The sequence below is a fragment of the Rhinolophus hipposideros genome, assembly GCF_964194185.1.
Source record: "Rhinolophus hipposideros genome assembly, chromosome: 4".
NCBI lineage: Eukaryota > Metazoa > Chordata > Mammalia > Chiroptera > Rhinolophidae > Rhinolophus > Rhinolophus hipposideros.
In genome coordinates this window covers 61,614,061-61,633,722 of record NC_138050.1, presented here as the reverse complement: position 1 = coordinate 61,633,722, position 19,662 = coordinate 61,614,061, and the positions used below count along the sequence as shown (strand labels likewise).

The following is a 19,662-nucleotide window of genomic DNA, read 5'->3' as shown; positions in this document are numbered from 1 at the left end:
ATATTCATTTGACTTTGAAGTAAAAAATAAAGTCATTATGAGCACATTTTTTGTTAGCCTTTTGATATCAGAAACAAAACAAAAAATACAAATAAAGATGAGGCAACCCAATGGGGTATTTGGATATTGCATTTAATTGAGATTCTTTTTAGTTATGTTGAGATTCTGCAGTCATCGCAGATTTACATCAGAAATATTCATCTTATTTAATACATCAAAAATTAAGTGAGACGTGAACCAGGAGCAGGCTGTATACCATTTACATTTCTTTCTTTCTTAATTATTACTTTGTGACTTATTATATTGTGAAAGCAGGTGAAATAATAGATTGACATTAAGTACATGTTGATGGCCACTTAGTTTGTCCAGCGTTAGTAAGACACACTGGAGTATTTTTGTGGGACCAAGAGAACTGACCTTAGCAGCAGGTAACTAGGTGTTTGGGACTGTTGTCAGGCAAAAAAAAAAAAAAAAAAAAAAAAGTATACTATAAAATGCACCAGTGCAAACATAAAATTTGGGATCAGTAATAGGAGTACAAGCCAGTTTTTGCCCTGATGTTTTTCTCCTCCCCGCGTGTATGAGCTCCTCCAGGGAGATGGATGGCCACTGTTCACCAGACACAGGTGCCCTGTTTCAGCCCATGGTAGCACCCCTCCCTTCAAGATCATTGGTAATTGAGCTTAGAGCGGATCTTGGAGAAACCTCAAATAGATTTGGTGAGAGGTCTTTATTTTTCATTTCTTGAAGAAGCAGGATTTGAAACCGCTTTGCACTTTGGTATTCCAGGCGAGCGTGGTTGGATGGGGCCTCCTGACGTGCTTGTCTGGCAGTGACTTGTATCAGTAACAGCATCTTTCCCTGGCAGAGGACCTGGCCTAGCTGTTTGATAGATTTTCCAGTTTCTGGATACCTTGATTTACAATCATAAAATAATTGCAATAATTAAATTTACATATTTTATAGCAGTGGTTATTCAAGCAGTTTACTTGACAAGATGCCAGTTTTTCATCCAAACCTCAGATTGTATTCCACAGCATGTATAAATAGATTCATGCATTTATTAGTAGTTTTAAACTTTAAATTATGAAATACTACAAACATACAGAAAGTTATGGAGATAAGTACAGGTACTCATATGCTCTCTGCTCACCTTTCCCACAGCTGCTTCCCATTTTATTTAACAATAAAACACTGCCCTGGGGCCTCTCCCCAGTCAAATTCTTGCCTTCTTCGGATGTAAAGGCAGTCCCAAATTTGGGCTTTTTATCTTTTCCAGGTAACATTCACTTTTAAACATTAGGGGTCATTTTTGTTGGTGGTAATAATTTGGGAAGTTTTACAATTTAACTTGATAATTATCAATATAAGATAAGATATTTTTATAGATCAATCAATAAATAGGCTAGGCGAGTCTTCTACAAATTTGGCATTTGATTTTATTTTTCAAGGAATGACCTACTTGGGATTATGGGGTGTAGGGGATGCTATCCTTGTTTAAAATATTTTTGAAGATAACAGTTCTCAACTTTACCAAGATTCAAAATATCTTTTCTCACCCTTTTGCAAAAGAAAAAGAAAATCATTTCACTGACTCCTTCAAAAGAGGGTATCTCACAAAGGTAGAGAATCTAGACTGATTTTGTAAAGATATTATAAATGACATCAATTTTAACTAGTTCTCTTTGTAACTAAAGGCTTTGGCTCCGTCTTACACGTAAGTTAACTTGGAAGGCAGCAGGGAGTAATGTTTTTCTTCATTTTAAGGAATTTTAAGAAAAACTGGACTCGTTTTATATGGGTCACAGCTCTGTATTCTTTCCCCAGCCTCTCAGCGCCCTGCTTCAAGACCCACTGCACAACTCCGGGGGGGCAGCTCCAGGAGGGCGGCAGGGGTGAGCGTGGGCAGACGTGCAGACCCCAAGTCCCCCAGAACCAGCTCCTTGGTCTTGTATGTTACCTCGTGAGCGAAGCAGCTGGTTCACAACCCCATTAAAGGACGCCTTAGCCTGGAGATAAGCGTTTGGCGGCATTTCTGTCACCTGCTTTCTCTTTGTAATTTGATGATGGTTCCTTCCGTCATTGCTTAAATACAGCACAACCTCCCAGGGTGTCTTCTCCCTCCCTCATTACATGAAGATGTTGGGATGTGAATGCACACTTCTTCTTTAGAAAATATCAGGGGATATTTATGTACCAGCCTATCTTACCAGCTCAGAAAGAGGAAGTTGCTATAATCAGATTCTAGCAGTGCCTTTTAACCAAATCTGAGATGCCTTTTTCTTATGGCTGTTAACTGCATCTGTCTTCAGATCTAAGGGCTTTAAAATGCATTGCATTCAGGCACCTGTGTTCTAAGTAGAACAGCCTTTAAAAATGTAATTGAAGGATTTTCACTTTTGTGGAGTCGTCAGCAGGATTGATATCGATCCACGCTTTTGGGTGGCCCCGGTGCAGCAGAAGGGAGACTGCAGCGGGCCGGTAAGCCCTCCGAGCCTTCTGTCTAATTTGGCAGAAAAATACAGAATGTAGGACAACAAAAGAAGGCTTCTTTTTCCACAAAAATTCTTCCTCCCACACACCCTTCTTCCCCAAAAAGGGGACTTAATTTTTCAGCTGCACGCAGTGATTTGGTGCTCACTCTTGCATTGAAACAGTTGCTGTCTGAACAGGCAGGAAACAGTTTTCTTTTAATTGCTGAAATCATTCGGAAGTGCTTCACGCCCTGCTCCTATACAGCAGATGCTGTGCATTAATTGGCCTGCGTAGAAGTGACCCAGGGTTCCTTGCAGCGGGCCCAATTTTAGGCAGAGGGTTTAAATAGCTTATTTATTATTTTGTATAATCTGGCGTACATTATGTGCTCCTGCACGTGCCGTATTTCATGGTCTGCAGTTTCTAATGTCATGTGGGTTTCAAAACCTGTGTTTCTCTGGTAATGTACTAGCAGCAGGTAAGCTGAAAATACCATCCATCAGGAGCTAATTTTTTATCCAGATACTCCAATGACTGATGAACCTGTCTTTTGTATGAATGTTTAGCACAGTAGAAAGCCATATGCCACTGGCACAGTTTCCTATGCATTCTTTACCGTTGCTAGAGAGTAGGCTTACAGGGGGAAAAACCCTCCATGCCATTTCTGTCCTCTCTCCTATATTTAAAGGATAACACCTTTAAAACAGCCCAGGTTTCGGATGACAGAAGAGGGTGGGCGCCGCCTTAAAGGAAATCTGACTCCCCAAATCGTTTTCTTTATCAGAAATATGACTGCACACTCTTAATAGGGAACCTTGTTTTGTTACTCCCCGTCTGTTCAAAACAGACCTTAGCCCATTAGAAGGGCCTCCCTTGTGTGGGAAGACCACAGCTGTTACTGTAAATCTCATCCCGTCACTGTATCACCCCCATTTTGTGGCTCTGAAGGATGAAATTGAGAAATGGAATACTGTGCAGTCATCCTTTACATCTCCAATTTTAGGCCTTTGCCATCATTTTCATGCTTTTATTCCAAATCAAATAACATTAGTGAGCTACACCACCTTCTGATGAGTATCTGGTACTGAGCACAGCTTTCAGCTCTGTACTTCTGGGGGCTTCCTTTTATGTTTGGTGGAGCTCTTTCCTCCTCCTTTATGTACTTTCTCTTCCTTTGAGCTTTCTCCCTGTGTTTGCAATCTGAATGATACAAGTTGCCAAATGTGTCCCAGTGTTAGCATGTTTTCCAAGAGCGACATGTGCAGGAGAAGGTTCTGTGTCTTTTAATCTTTGGGGAAGGAGTGGAGTGAACTTTGTAGGAGGATATTGGGGGCTTTAATCAGAAATAAGAAGTGGTTTAAATCATTAGCACAACAAAGCATACTATAAGCTTGAAGATAAAAGTCTCTGGGGAAAGAGTCCTCTGAAAATAAATGGAACTTGATAGATTTCCATATCATTTATAACTTCCCTTAATTACACTTGGAAGACTTGCCAGTAAAACTGGAAAATTGGCAGCCTATATCCATTAGAGTCATTTTGCCCACCATGGCAAGCAGCTGGCTTTACTGGATTTTATTTCCCATCACTCACAATTAATCATCAGCTGGAGATGTCTGAAAGTCTTAGGCACGGAGTGGTGCCGGTGACATTCAGGCCTCCTAAACATGCTAGGATCTGCTGAGTAAATGGGCCGAGTCTTCCCTCCAGCTTCCTCCTTTTAGGGCAAGGCAGGCCCCCGCTTAATGAGTGCGCTCTGATAATCGGATGTGAATGTGAACCCTGACCCTGGGCAAAGGAGGGCAAGCAAGAAGCCGGATGAAAGATGGAGGATTCAGGCCTCCAACCTTTGCACCAATTAGAAGTGCATCAGGCTGACTAGGTTTATCAAAAAGACTTGTGAGGCTTGTGACCATTTTGTAAGCCGAACGTTGGAAACATCCTGTCACAATCATGAAGTCTTTATCGGAGGAGTCACAAGTGTTAGAGAAGTGTACGTGCAAACCCTTCTGCGGCAGTGCCCTCACCTGGGAGCCGAGGGAAACTGAACTTAGGCACCCCGTGTGCTCGCTCACTCAATGCTCATGCTTTCCGAGCACACAGGGAAATCCGGAGGCGCTGCCACTAGCTCCCCAAGCTCCAGGAGGAGAGGGGAGCAGGCACCCCTGGGACACGGAAGCTTCCAACCGGGTGAGGTGAGAGGCCTGTGCAGTGCCATCTCGGTAATGTGGGAACTGGAGCCTACGTGGGGTCCAGCCGGCCGGTGCCCCCTACGCCTGCCAGTTACAGCCCCGTCTGCGTTCATTGCTGGATGGCTTGTATCGTTTTGACTTCTCTGACTTGGATTTTTGAGGGATGAGATAACTTGAGTTTAGATCAAGTTCATGTGTGTATACATGTGTGCATGGGTACGTATAAAATGATTCTATTGACCAAAACATCTCTATTTTGTGGGGTGAAGGAACAACTTCCAAGAGTTCTTTCTCTTTTAGGGACGAATGAGTGTAAACAATACAAAACAGATTGCTATAAGTGAACAGAGAGAGTGAAAGAACTGATTGAATTTTCAATCACAGCTAAATAATAGAACCAGCAGACACACGGAAAGGAACTAGGGAGAGAACACAGGAATGAAAAGGAAGATGGAGCTGCGAGGATGGAATCCTGCCATTCAGTGCCGTGCTGTGGGTCTGGCAGAAGGGCGGTCACTTCAAATCCAGACTCACTTTCTTTGAAGTCCTTTTAATCAATCAAATTGCCAGAGTCACACAATCAGAGCGAAGGGAAGGGAGCGTTGTAACTTTGGGACTTTCCCACCTCTCCAAATGATCTTTGGCTAAATCAGAGGTTTTGTTTTTCTGCTTAATGATTGGGGACCTACCACTTGCAGTCCCTATATATTACCCATTTACAAATCACACGCTACAAGCACACAGAGCCAGCCACGGAAAATGGTCAGTGGGCAGCGACAGCAGGCCCCACAGGCGCCGGCAGACCCTGGTCTAACCTCCAGTGTGGCTGGCCCGAGCCCAGCCATCCTTCCACGTGTTTCCTACACTGTCAGGTTGGCCCATGTTCCCTAGTGTGACCATTGGAAATCTCCTGGTTCATTGCTTTTTCATATTTGCATTAACTGTGAATTCACTTACTTGAAGTTCCCATGAAGAAGCAGAGAGGGGCGCTCTGGTCAGCAGATGCCGCGCAGTGAAGTGGGCTGAGCCCTTGCAAAGGGGCAAGGTGGTGCCCACCTACGAGAATCCCATGGGGCTGGGTGCGGGGAGATGAGGGCTCTGAGCAAGCCGGGCTCTCAGACCCCGCAGAGGAAGCCTGGCTGGGTGGAGGGTGGGAGCAGGCACACATGGGCCCCATGGTCTGCACTCATCCATCTGTGAAGGAAAAGAGCTACCAGAGCCCTGAGGTGGAGAGCTGACTACTTATTGTTAGGTGGAATTTGCATTGTTGGATTTCAGATCCATTTCCCAGAAAGTCACGCTGGCCCTGTTGCCGGAATGCCCAGTCCGTGGGCTGAGATGCAGTTTCCTGAGGCCAGCTCTGGACCCTCAGCCTCTGGGTCCACCAGGGTTTTGCATGTGGAGCTAAATGGCAGATGCTACTCGGGGGAACTTGCCCTTCTCCCATCTTGTCTGGTCCCTGCCTGCCACTGGAAAGAGAAACAAGAAGGCTCTGAAATACCAACTCGAGGGACTAACTGTTCTGACACTGGGGCACCCGCATTGTTTTTGAGCTGCCCTCACTTCTCTCCCTCTGCGTGTTGAAGAACAGCAAGTTTTGAAGCACAGCCCTCGTGAGTTGACTCTTCACTCTCCATGGAATGCAGATGCCAGGTGAAAACGAATCAAAAAGGGCAGCAAGCACAGTGCTTCAAGCCCAGCTCTCCAGCAGTCTCCTCCGTGCCAGCTCTGAAGCTTTGGCATCTCCTCTCTTCCTATGTTTCTGTGCCAGGAGAAAGCAGCCCACCACCTGATCACGGAGGAAAGGAATGCATAGGGCTCAGGCAGTCCCACTGCCAGCAAGACAGCTTGTGCCCCACGGGGGGCCAGGAGGGGGGCTTGGAGATCATCTGGGAATTTCAGGAAAGAACATTCTCCAGGTGCTTGTGCGACACTGGACGAGCACAGCCGCAGTGGGGTGAGTGTCCAGGAGCCCCACACTAGATGCCCACCAGCACCCCAGGTAGCCGATGGTTACTCTGGGAAATTCAACTCTCCCTTATCAAAGACTGGAGACTTTCACAAAGAGAAGAGGAAAAATCACCCCAGCTCCTTGGTGCTTACCCATCAAGGGCAGAGAAAAGAGAATAAATAGAACAGGTTTTAGTCACAGCTGACTCCTGGGTGGAAGCCCCAGGTGTAGCCCGAGGGGTTTTTACCCAGCTCCGCATCAGAACATGAAGCTTGAGCCCGTGCCCGCGGGTATCCGTGCAAGGAACGGGCACAGCTCCCGACAGTCCCCTGCACTGGAAGGTGCTTTCTGGGAGCCCCCTCGCTGTGGGTATTGGGCATGTCTTGAAAAGGTTGGGACAGTGGTCCCCCGGGCCCGCATGTTTGGTTGTTTGTTTCCAGCTCCCCAGAGCTGTAGATGGAAACTCTACGTTTTGGTAACAGTTTTAGGAGATAAAATTCACCTACAATTCACCCCTTACAAGTCTGCACGGCAGTGGTTTCAGTTTATTCACAGAGTAATGCAGCCACCACCACAGTCAATCTTGGAACGTTTTCATCACCCCAAAGGAAACTGTGTGCCCATCAGCAATCGCTCCCCTTCTTCCCTCAGCCCATGGAAACCACAAATCTTTGTGAGTGTAGAGATTTGCCAACTCATTTCATACAAATGGAAACTTGTGGCAAAGGCAGATTCAGAGATTCCCAGGGGAGGCCCCACAACCAGCACCCCCCGGATCCTCCAATATCAGGGATTTTTTTCTAACGAGACTTAATGACAGCAGAGGGGATGGCCTTTCTCTGCTGTCCCTCAAAGATGAACTTGGAATATGAAGTATTTATTAAAGGTTGTTGCTGCCGTTTGGATCAAATTTCAGCATGTTTGACAAAGAATCTCTTCATGGCTTCACTCTTGAGCATTGTTGCAAAATTAGAATGCTTGTAAAACTTCTGTCCATTTTTATTTTCCAGGTATCAGAAGGTCAGGAAATTTGTGTAATCGAAGCCATGAAAATGCAGAACAGTATGACAGCTGGGAAAACTGGCAAGGTATGTCCCCAAGTTCTCGCCAGCCCATGCCGAATCTGTGACAGGAAGCAGAACTTCCACTTTTGAATCTTGGGTGGTTTGGCCTGAAAGGGACCCTAGAGGTGATCCCTTCCCACCTGTCCCTCCTGCAGACGAGGACACAAGATTGGGAGCTCATTTCACCCTGTAATGCTGCATCCCTGCCTCATGGAGAGCAGGCCTTGCAAGAGTGTATGATGTTCAGGTAGCCAGAGAACAATTGTTCTTCACCCTAATGTCTTTCAAATTAAAGGGTCTTTAATTTTTAATGTTTACATCTGTCTTAGAGGCAGTTAGTAATCTGAGACTTAGGTGACACAGCAGGAAATGGTTTTAGAGATTGCAAAAATTAATGTAACTCTTCAAGATAATTTCTCCACAAAGAGAACAATTCAATTTAAGATCAGGAGGAGCTGAAAGCCCCATGTACACATCTGGGACTTAATGATTTAGGGAGAAAAGAGGAAAAGATGTATTAGTACTAAAATTTACTAAAACTTCTTCAATGTATTTTCTCCTTGAAGAAAATAGAAAAGTCATCTAAAGCAGCCACTTTAAAGCAGTCATTCGGTGACTAAAGACACCATTCATAATAGAATGATCCTTTTCTAAAGGACGATTTGAAGTGTGGAGTGAAGTGGGGTGAGGACAGTGGCATAGGCTGATGTCATGCCCTGTGAACACACCTGGAAAGTGAGATCAAACCTTGGGGACATCGGGTGCCCTGGCAGAGAGGTACTGTCAGCTGATAATGGAGTTTGCATCGGCACAGGCTCCATCTGTCACCCCAAACCAAGATGAAATTGATGCTCAGAGAACAGGTCAAGTGGGACGATCCTTCTGGTCCCAGCTGGGAGCAGGGAGGCCCAGCACGTGGCCGGGGGGCCTTGACCTGCCTGGCTGGCCAGGCTGGAGGGGACTGCAGACGCTGGGACCGGTCTCCGTGGGCTTTGGGAGGAGAATGATATGGTTTGCGGATTTTTAAGAATCCTGCTTTCTACGTCTGATTACTTTTTAAAAAGTAAACAAAAAAAATACTGGTTTCTACCCTTGTAAAAATTGTTATATTTGTTCGTTAGAATTATTTAACATTGATGTTGTATCAGCATCATGAAATTTCCATCCATGTTGAGAACTTGGTCTCATTTTGGGGATACAGAATATATGTCAGATGTGAGGCAGGGGCCCGTGTTGCTAGATTGAGGTACTAACACAAAAATGAACTTGGGGGGTGACCGGTTAGCTCAGTTGGTTAGAGCGTGGTGCTGATAACACCAAGTTGCCGATTTGATCCCCACAGGGGCCACTGTGAGCTGCACCCTCCTTTTGAAGAGAAAAAACCCAAAACTTGGTCATAGCTCCCTAAAGGAGCAGAGGGCCTATGTCTGTCAGTGTCATTTATGTCCTCGTGGCCTGGGTTTGTCTCATGGTGAAGGCTTAGCTGCTCCCTGGTCATCAGGAGCCCAGAGCTGCTTTCAGGGTGTTGATGGGCTCCGGGAGAATTTGCACTGTGGCCTGACCTAGTAGCTGGAGTCCTTCCTGCCTGGACCATTTACTCCTATCCCCCAGCAGGGCACACTGGGAGTGGCCAGAGCCCTAGCCCAGAGGAGCGGGCCCTGGGGAGCCAAGGGGGCTGGCAGTTCTTACCTGGAAGGGCCGTTTTTTCCTCTCGGAGAAAAGGCACACAAGGGAAGCAGATCCTCCACTCTAGTAACCGCAGTACCGTGAAAACTATATCCTACACAAATATTGGGCTTCAGACCATGGAAAGCAGCCACTTCAGTGCACATAGCACCCGATGAGCAAGGCCTGGGAAGTAGCCATGGCACAGCCTGAAAGAGCCTGGGCTGGAATCCAAGGGAAGACCCTTGTGCCCTCTGGCTCATAGCGGCCAGGGCACAGAACCCACTTCGCCGGCACTGTTCCCAACCACCACCTACCAGTTTTAACCCGTTGTTCATTTTCACTCCCACGCAGTCAAAAAAGTCCAATGGCTGTCTCTTCCCTACTCCAAACCCCTCCCTGCTCATTTTAAATCTGAACACAATTTGGGAAGCAAAACTTGACTAAAACTGGGAGAAATGTGTAGGATGACAGGGCACAGTAGCAAGGTGGCAGGAGCTCAGTGCCTGTTCCACGTCCTGCCACAAAGTACGGTCCGGGCAGCCACCCGTCTTCTGAGGATTTCATTTCCCTTCAGAAGGACGTTTACATCAGGCTAGGGAGTTTTTCTGTTAATTAGTACCTGGGTTGACTCTTGTGTAATTGTTTTGTTTTTAAAACTAAACTACACCATGAACTCTCATAATATTTGTACAGCCTAAAACTGTGGCGAGACTGGGAGGGCTGAGCACTTGAGAGCTTATCCAGCACCGACACTTCTGGCTTCTCGGTGCTGCCCAGACCCCCGAGTGCACCCAGTGCAAGGGCCAGCCAGCAAACAGCAGCAGGAACCCCCTTGCACCAGCGACTTGTAGGACAGACAAGGACGGGAGAGCCGGAGAGGGGAAGGTGGCGAGTCACAGCCCTCAGAGGACGTCCCCTTGTATGAGGTCCCCTCTGACTGCGCGAGCTGGGTTTTTTACCTGTGCTCCAAAGCCTGCCAGGCTGTCTCTTCACTTCCAGAAACGGATGATGAGATCGCTCCCTCCTGGTCTAGTTAATAATTCTTACCACTTCCCTCCCCCTTTTTTTTTGAATTCAAGGTGAAATCGGTGCATTGTAAAGCTGGGGACACAGTTGGAGAAGGAGATCTGCTCGTGGAACTGCAGTGAAGTATTTATAGCCTTTCAGTCATCACCCAATTTAATTAGCCATTTGTATTATTATTCTTTCACACTCAATTGATTCAAGCATTTTGCAGGAACACCCCTGTGCAGCAGATTTTACATGGTCATATTTATTCCACATATAGTCAAAACCAACATTCTGCCAAAAAAACCAATGGAAATTTTTATTGATATAAATAATTGTACATATGATTTGTACTTCTGCTGTGAGATTTCCTAGTGTCAAAATTAAATCAATAAAACTGAGTATTTGTCTAAATATTAGTTTGCCCTTTTTTTGAACGAAGACAATGTACACAAGAGGCTACAGGCTGTGCCAGTAGACTTTAAATACTAGCATTTCATTGTGAGCCTTTTAAAAATTCATATAAATCCCAGGTTTTGCCTTCAGTTTCATTAAACTAGCATCTGCCACCTTATAATGATTACCTACTTCATCCCAGTTGAGGACCTAACTACTGTTTGTGGTTATTTGTAACTTCTTAAGCCCGATGGGCACTGGTGATGATTCTGGAAATCCCGTGTGGCTCTGAGGGGTAAGTGCTGGATCTGCCCGTCCCCGGGGCATCACCATACGGACACCTGACTCCCACGGCCCCCTCTTCCCCATCCCACAGGCTCTGCCGGGGCTCCCCCGGCCCAACTGCAGTGGGTGGGGTTGCCATGAGCTCATCAGCTGATACCCATCCTGGCCTTTTCGTGTTTCTGTAAAGCAAGTTCCAAATTAAGAAAAAAGGGCTAAAAATAACGCTCATGTTGTTTGTGCCAGATGCAGCTAGTGATCACAGTCTACCATTAAGGTGAAGAGTAAGTGAGCTCTCCCAACGGAGGATGGGGTCGCAGAGACGCAGCAGCTGCGTTTGCATTGGTTCTGAAACCCGCGGAATCCATTCCCTACGTGCTGGTGAGTAAGCGGGCAGACTCACGCACTGACTGGAATCTGTGCTGGCCGATGAGACAGAGGTGGGCAGTGACGAGCACCTCGTGCTGTGCTGAAATTATTTTAAGGGCTGTGTGTATTTGGAAGCTGAGCTTTCTGTCAGGCCTGAAGAACAAATTACTAATCTGTTGGTTCTTCTCCAAAAGGCCCACCCCCAAATGCCGCTCCTGTGGGGGGGCGCAGGGACAGTGCCTGTTGGGCTCTGGGCTTGTGAGCTTCCATCTGAAACCAGCAAGTGGGTGCTTGTTATTTTGCTAGATTAGAATGAAAAGAACCTTCTATCAAATTAAGCAGGCCCAAGAAAAGGAGGAAAGCTAGCACCAACACCTTTATATTTGATTTCCTAAAACATCTAGTTTAATTTTAAATGATCGTCTTTAATAATGTTTTCCTTAATAACTTTGATATGAAAAGTGTGAAGAATGATGTTATTTATACTCCAACACTACTCCAAAATACAGCATTTGTGTTGAGGTTTTGAAAATCACACTGAGACATCCCAGATCAGCTTAAAACATTTTTTCCTCGGTGCTACAGGTCAGAATCAATACAGAAGGGCTGCTCAAATCTAGCTGCAACACAAAGTCTTTACGTTCATTTTAAAGGTTACCTTCAGATTAAAGCAAAGCAAAAAGAAAAAAAGAAAGAAAAATATGATAACATAAGAGTTCCTGAAATGTCATTTAGGGGAATTAAAAATCCTAAATTTTTCTTATCCAGTACCTTCACGCCCATGATGCTCTTTAAGCGGCGAACAATAAAGCGGTATCGGATAGACAGATTTCAGGGCACAATCTTCTTATCAGTGTGTCAAAATAATTTGGGAAATCGGCGGCCACTACAAAAGCGATGATTTCTTTTTCCACAGATTGAGTTTTACAAACATTTGTTTCAAAGGGCATTACTACGTTTTTGCATTCAGTGAGTGCAGACCAAGCTGAGGTAATCTCATCATCATCAGGGCGCTGTCTGTCGTCCGGCTGGTGAGCATTCCTCGCCTTATCTGTTCTCCCGTGGATTGTAGCGCAGCCCGTGCTTCCCCAGAGAGTCGTAACTGTGGTGGTGCGGGAGGCGGACCCACTCGGGCGGGTAGGTGGCCGTGCTGTACACGAAGCACTGCAGCGTCCCGTCAGCCGCTGGCGGCCCCTGGGGGGCACCGCGCGCGCCTTCCCCCTCGAGGACCGCGACCCTCAGCCGGGTGCGCTGGTACATGGTGGGGCAGTCTTCGAACTCATCGAGGAAGCGCAGCATCCGCTCGTCCACAGTGTAGATCTCGCCCAGCACACAGTGGCCCTGCCCCGGGAGGTTCAGCAGATGGGGAATGTTGTGTTCTCCAGCGATCACCAGCGGGTAAGGCTCCACCGTGTGGCCCTGGCCCTGGAAGGTGGCGCAGCCATTAGTGTCGTCCAGCAGGACCTTGTGGTTGGGCTGGCCTCGCTTCAGGGTCCCGTACACAAACACGTGGGCCATGCGGGCCAGAGACACTGCAAAGGAGAAAGGAGGCCGACTGGTGGGTATTACACGTGGCAGAGCAACGGGAGAGCTTGCGCTCCCAGGGGGGTGGGCAACCTCGTCCGGGAAGGGCCAAAGAGGAAGGGTTTCAGGGTTGCCTGCGAGCCGCTGCTGCCAGCCCCCAGCACAACCCTGACCGTCGTGTCGTGGGCTCTGAGGTTCCTGGAAACACCACCTACCCTTCATAGTTATTTTCTCCGAGAAAAGGCACTCATTTTGAGAACATACCTACTCGCCACTTGAGACAGCCTGTCTTGGGATCAAATCCCACACAGCTGCTGCTTTTTTAGAGCAGTTTTCAATCTTTTTAAAAGGACTTTAAATAGTACACGATAAATACCTACTATAGAAAAAATAGAAATAATAAGCCAATATAAATATGTATTGTGTGCATGTAGCCCAAACAGTCACCTGTAATGGGCTACGAGAACCTAATTCAGGTTTCAGTTCTAAATTTACATTCTAGTCTTGCAGTAAGACCCAGCCAAGGTTTAACAATTCCACCTTTCGGTGTTCCTTCTTCAAGGTCCTAGAGGTAATGACGCTTCCTTATGACTCACTGTGACTCATCACAGTGACCTTGGCTCCAGTATGAAGGTAAACATTTACTGCTTGCCTGGGTCTGGGCCATAGATTGTTATGTAATCAACAAAAGTGATTTGTGTAAAAGGGACTCAAACAGAAATGGAAATGAAAGTCGAACAGGGGTGGGCCCTCTTCAAAGCCTGGCATTTCACTGCCCTACTTGCCCGATGCTGTGTACTGACGGCAGGCTTCTTCAAGATAGGCGTCGGAAACGAGACACCCTGTGTAGGAAAACAAAAGACGCGCGTCTGCTAGCAGCAACCAGAAGAAACACCTGGAGGATGACACCCCCTGGACACCAATCACATGGCCAGTGGCCCTTGAAGAAGTCACACTTAATTCACAGGTCTTCCACTTTCTTCTCAGCAAACAAAGGCTGGTCTGGGGGGGGTCTCAGCCTTGCCCCACCTCCTCAGGGCATCTGGGGAGGGTGGGTGGTCCCAACAGACCAACACATCCGACCACTTGTGCCCACCTCTTCCCCTCCACTGCCCTGGTGTCCATCACCAACATGTGGAATGTTGAGCATTCCCATGGGTTTCAGGCTAATTGCACTTGAAAAGCTTGGCCCTGGGAAAATCACAGGCTGGCCGGGCACATCAGTCTGGGCATCTGACAACACTGAGACTCCTTGAGCCGGGCAGGGATGGGATGGGAACTCATTAGAGCTGTGGGACTTGAGGGGGAGGCACGGCTCATGTATGAAAGTCAATCAAGAAGAGCCCAGAATTGGAGGGGAGAGGAGGAAGAAGCAGGAGCTTTGGAGCTGCTGGTGGCACAACTGCTGCTGGGGGAACAGAAGGAGGGAGCTGCGTGCCTGGGAGGACGCAGAGACCTGAGCAAAAAGTCAGACAGGTCAGGAGAGAACGTGGGGCCTGCCCACAGAAAGCAACAAGGGCAGTGTGACTGTTTACAGAGGTGGGCTGAAAGGTCCAGAAAAATGAGCGCCAAGACGATGATGGTGGATTTGGATCAGACTGTGCGGCGGCCCTGGAGACCAGACATTTACAAAGAGCTGTCCCCAACTTCTGTCTCCCACATTTGCATCCTGTCTTCTAGAACGATGTCAACAACTCCGGGTTGTACCCAGGATCTGCAGTTTCTCACCCCCTTGTCTATCACCCTCGCCCAAAGGCTGTCCCCTAGTCCCCTAATGGGCCTGTTCCTCCGTTTCCTCGAGCCTCTTCCCATTGCAGCCCCCAGAGGGTCCTGCTCAATCTCGGCTGCAAACTCCATGCCTCCCTTTTGGTGCCAGCTGGCCCGTCGCCTCATCTCCCTCCTGCAGCCTTGGAGGAACCCTGCGGATGCCTGCCCACCCCAGGGCCTCTGCAGTCACCGCTCCTCCCTCACCCGGCTCCTGCCCCTTTACAGAGCGGCTGGCCTGAAGCAGCACCCTCCCAGGCCCTCCGTCCTTTTCTGTCGCCTCGATTTACTCTCTTGACGGTACGTGTTCTCCACATCGCTGCTTGCTTTGTTCGCTACCAGAATGTGAAGAGCTGGAAGAGAACTGGAAAGCACCTCGTCCTATGGGCCAAGTCTCCGGTTGGCGAGGACTGAGGTGCACAGCTGGGCAAAACCAGCCAAACTGGAGACCTGCGCTCATCACTGGTGTCCTACCTCCCCCTCTTTGGTTAAGTTTTTAACATTTTCCATAATGTAAAAGACAAATAACTTGACAAGAAAAATGAAATTTCCTGCCCTTTCCCACTCCCTTGAGGTAACACTTTTAAGCCTTTTAACTGTTGCATTTGGTACCGATCTCCATATTGTTGGTTACTTAACTGCTTACGGCTTCATGTTTTAAATTATGTCTCACCTTTGTACCCCAAAGCAGGTGAGCACCGTGGTTTACAGCACAGACTTCACAACCAACTTGCCTGCGTTGAAATCCCGGCTCTACCAGTTTGTAACTGTGACTTGAGGCAAACCACTTGAGCGCTCTGTGCCTCGGCTTTCTCAACTGTAAAAGGACTCATGGCTCCCTGCCTGGGAGGACTGTTGTGGTAGCCACATGAGTTAACACACACGGACACTCCTGCACTTCCGGTAAGCCTGCATTCCATGTTCGCGGGGTGACTGATGCTCGAGAAGCTCTCTATCCCCACGCCCCAAACACATGCATACTCCTTCTGCCCCACATTCCTGCAACAGAGTCACATCCCAATTTTGGTCAAATACATATTCAGCATTAGAACTATGTAAACACTGTCCTCAGATAAGGCACATAGTGTACTATGATTAATTTCCTTTCTTGGACAACTTTTGTTTTTCTTGGAAAAACGGCTTCAGCTTTTTTTTTCTTCTGCTCTTTGCTCAAGTTTCTCTGACAGTAACTCGGCCTCACATTCTCTGAAAGCACTGTAAGAATCCTTTCAGCCTCGACCACCCATTGGTTCCCATTTCCCTACAGCCTTGGCTCCCAGAGCCCGTCCTGCTCCAGCCTGGGCCACGGTACCGCTGCCATTCGGCACGTCCCTCCATGCCATCGGGGCTGCCCTGGGCTGTCCCTGGGTCCCATGGCTCCTACTTGGTTGACTCCCTTATTTTACTGAGGCTTGGTTTCCCACCCTCGATTAACACCGTGGCTGGGTAGAGAATTCTATAAATGATTTCTTTCAGAACTTTAACGGCATCAATTCTTTGTCTTCTAATTCCCCAAGTTCTTGCTGAAAAGTCCAGTTCCACTGGGGTCCACAGTCCTTCGTACAGGACTCAAGCTTTTCTCTCTGAAGGCTCTTAAGGTCTTCCTTTCTCCCTTGGATTCTGAGGTTCTATAATAATGTGTCTTCCTGTGGGTTTTTTTTTCATTCACTGTGCCATAAATTTCCATCTGAAAACTCATTATCTTGGATCGTGGGGAATTTTCTTCACTCTCCTTCCTTCTTGTTCTCTTTCTGGGATCTCCAGTACTCAGATGTTGCATATCCTGGATTAACCTTCCAATTTTCCCTTTATATTCTACTTTATCTTCCAATTCTTCAATTTTTGAATATTTTTGCCGTCATAGTTCCAAGATCTTTTTCTTGTTCTCCATTTTGTTACCATCCTGTTCTTTCACAGCATAATATCATCTCCTTAAAGTAGGGATGATATTATCGTAAGTTTGTTTGTTTGTTTAAGTGTTCATCTTTCCCTGCACTGACTCTATTTCTCCCAAATTCCTTTCTCTTTGTTTTGGGATGTGTTTCTTTAAAAGGTTTTCTTTAGAGATGTCTGTCATCCTTGCCTGGCCTTTCAAACTGAAACGAGAGACACCATATAGGAAACTGAAGCTCTGTGTGAGCCGGGGGAGCCTGATGGTTGGCAGACCTCGTGTGGGGGCTCTAAAGACAGGTTTTGAGGGGCCCCAGATAACAGAATTTGTAGATGTGTGGACTTTCTCTTCATCCCATTTTTCAGGGTGCCACCTTGCCCACCCGTACCCTGCTGGCCCTGCTGCTCCTAATACCACGCCTCTTGCTAAGCCTCTCTGGACAGGAACCCACCTGCGCTCTCCTGGGGTTCTGCTCCCTGTACAGACTTTCAGCCTGTCCTCCCTGCCCCTGCTGTTTCCACGCACCCATGGCCCACGAGTCTGGAGCTTCTCTGGCATTCCGGGCACCAGTCAGCTAGTTTGTCACTGGCTTCTGACCACATAGGGATGTGGGTTTCTGGTTTCTCCAGGCTGCTAAGTGAGTTACCACTCATCTGTTTTCTAGCTTCCAAAATTTTGTTGCCCTCTTTTTTTTTGTTGCCCATCTTTTGTCTTTGTGGGTCAATGGAGTGTCATTTAAGGCGTTAGCAGGGATAAAAGCCTGCTCCTCCCTGGCTGCTCCCTGGGGAGCCCTCCACTGCACCACCAGCACTCCCATAGCCAAGTCTAGTCCCCACCTGACGCCGTACACAGGAGTCACAGTATTATTGACTCCCTTACAACTTGTACATCTTAATCCTTTCCCCTTTAACATTTCTTGTAATACTGGTTTAGTGGTGATGAATTCCTTTAGCTTTTTCTTGCCTGGGAGACTCTATTTCTCCTTTAATTCTAAATGATAACCTCGCAGGGTAATATTGGTGGTAGGTCTTTGTCGATCCTCTACTTCATCCGATCTACTGTTAATTCCCTCTAATGTATTCTTTATTTCTGACTGGTTCTTTTTCTTTTCTTTTTTTTTAATGGTTTCTATCTCTTTGTTGAGATTCTGAGATCACTGAGTATCCTTGTAACCAGGGTTTTGAACTCTGTATCCGGTAGACTGCTTGTGTCCATTTCGTTTAGTTCTTTTTATGGAGTTTGTCCTGCCATTTCACGTGGGACATGTTTGTCTCCTCATTTTGGCTGACTCCCTGTGCTTGTTGTTAAGTGGAGCTGCTGTCTCCAGTCTTGGTCAAGTGGCCTTATGTAGTGGGTGCCCCATGCGGCCCAGTGGCCCAGTGTCCCTGGCCCCTGACCCAGGTACACCAGCTGTGTCCCTTACGTGGGCTGTGCGCCCTCCTGTTGTAGCTGAGCCTTGGGTGCTGTTTGCACATCAGTGGGAGGGACTGACCCTCAGGCTGACTGGCTGTGAGGGCTGTGCGTGGCCGTGACTACAGGGGAGGAGCTGTGCTGCAGCAGCTGAGCCCACAGAGCGGGACTCACTTTAGCGGAGCTCTGGTGCCTGCCCAGTGTGCTCTTTGGGTGTGTCGTCTGTGGCGGTGGTTGGGTGGTGCTCTGCTGCGGTCTGAAGCTGGCCACCGGATGTGTTGATTCTCTAACTTCTTGGGAGGGGCTCTGGTGCCTACCAAGGTTAGCCACCATTTTTGCCTGGCTTGGGGCCACCTGGTGGGAACTACAAAGTCACGTGCAGTTGGCTGCCACCTGTGCTGGACTTGGGAGAGCTTATGCTGTGAACTGAGGTCGACTGTCACTAGTGCTGGGCTTGGGATCCTTGGGGAAAAGGATCCAGTCAGAAATAAAGAATACATTAGAGGGAATTAACAGTAGATCAGATGTGCAAGTCCGCACCTTAATCATACTTAACATTTCAGTAGTGTTAAGCACATTCACATTGTTGTGCAACCGTCACCACCATCCATCTCCAGCGCTCTTTTTATCTTGCAAAACTGAAAATGTTCCCAATAAACAGTAATTTCCCATTTCCCCCTCCACCAGGCAACCGATGCTATTTTCTGTTTCTGAGTTGGACTACTTAGTGAGGTAGTGAAATCACATACATGAAATTATCCAACATTTGTCTTTTTGTGGCTGAATTATTTCACTTAGCATAACGACCTTGAGGTTCATCCATGTTGTAGCATGTGACAGAATTTCTTTCCTAAATTATTTAAGGCAGAATAATATTCCATTGTATGACTATACCGCATTTGGTTCATCCATCCATCAGTGGACATTTGGGTCGCTTCCACCCATTGCACATAATGCTATGAGCATGAGTGTACAAATACATCTTCAAGCCCCCACTTTCAATTTCCTTTGGGTATATACCCACAAATGGGATTGCTAGATCAAATGGTCATTCTATGTTTAATTTTTTGAGGGACGTCTATACTGTTTTCCATAGCAGCTGCACCATTTTACATTCCCACCTACAGTGCACAAGAGTACCAATTTCTCTACATCTTTGCCAGCACTTGTTATTTTCTATTTTGTTTTGTTTTGCTTTTTTGATAGTGGCCATCCTAACTAGGTGAGGTGGTAGTATCTCATCATGGATTTGATTTGCATTTCCATAATTATTAGTGCTGTTGGGCATCTTTTCATGTGCTTATCATGTGCTTATTTGGCCATTTGTGCGTCTTCTTTGGAGAAATGTCTATTCAAGTCCTTTGCCCAATTTTTAGTTAGATTGTTTTCTCATTGTTGAATTTTAGGTGTTCTCTGTATCTTCTGGATATTAACCTTTTATCAGAGATATGATTTGTAAATGTTTTCTCCCATCCTGTAGGTCGCCTTTTTTACTCTGTTAATGGTATCCTTTGGTGTACGGAAGTTTATCATTTTGATGTCATTCGATTTATTTTTACTTTTGTTGCCTATGATTTTGGTGTCATAGCTAGGAAATAATTGCCAATCCAATGTCATGAACCTTTTGCCCTTTGTTTTCTCCTAAATCTCTGCTTTACTTCTTCCATT

At 46.9% G+C, this 19,662-nt stretch overlaps 2 protein-coding genes across 5 annotated transcripts in view; one reads left to right on the top strand and one right to left on the bottom strand.

The window, feature by feature from the left end:
• The window catches only part of PCCA (propionyl-CoA carboxylase subunit alpha), a 359,957-nt gene extending 349,181 nt beyond the window's left edge, over positions 1–10,776 (top strand). The window contains exons 23-24 of one of the 2 annotated variants that reach the window (XM_081046031.1): positions 7,629–7,706; positions 10,430–10,776. In XM_081046031.1, the coding sequence (XP_080902157.1) occupies positions 7,629–7,706; positions 10,430–10,498 (147 nt within the window). In that variant the 3' untranslated portion in view covers positions 10,499–10,776. The remainder of the gene's footprint in view (positions 1–7,628; positions 7,707–10,429) is intronic. The other variant, XM_081046032.1, reaches the window with a different exon arrangement.
• Positions 10,532–19,662, bottom strand: part of GGACT (gamma-glutamylamine cyclotransferase) — a 44,902-nt gene continuing 35,771 nt past the window's right edge. Inside the window, exon 2 of one of the 3 annotated variants that reach the window (XM_081046034.1) lies at positions 10,532–12,937. In XM_081046034.1, coding sequence (XP_080902160.1) covers positions 12,453–12,923 — 471 coding nt within the window. In that variant the 5' untranslated portion in view covers positions 12,924–12,937 and the 3' untranslated portion in view covers positions 10,532–12,452. The remainder of the gene's footprint in view (positions 12,938–19,662) is intronic. The other 2 variants (XM_081046033.1, XM_081046035.1) reach the window with 2 other exon arrangements.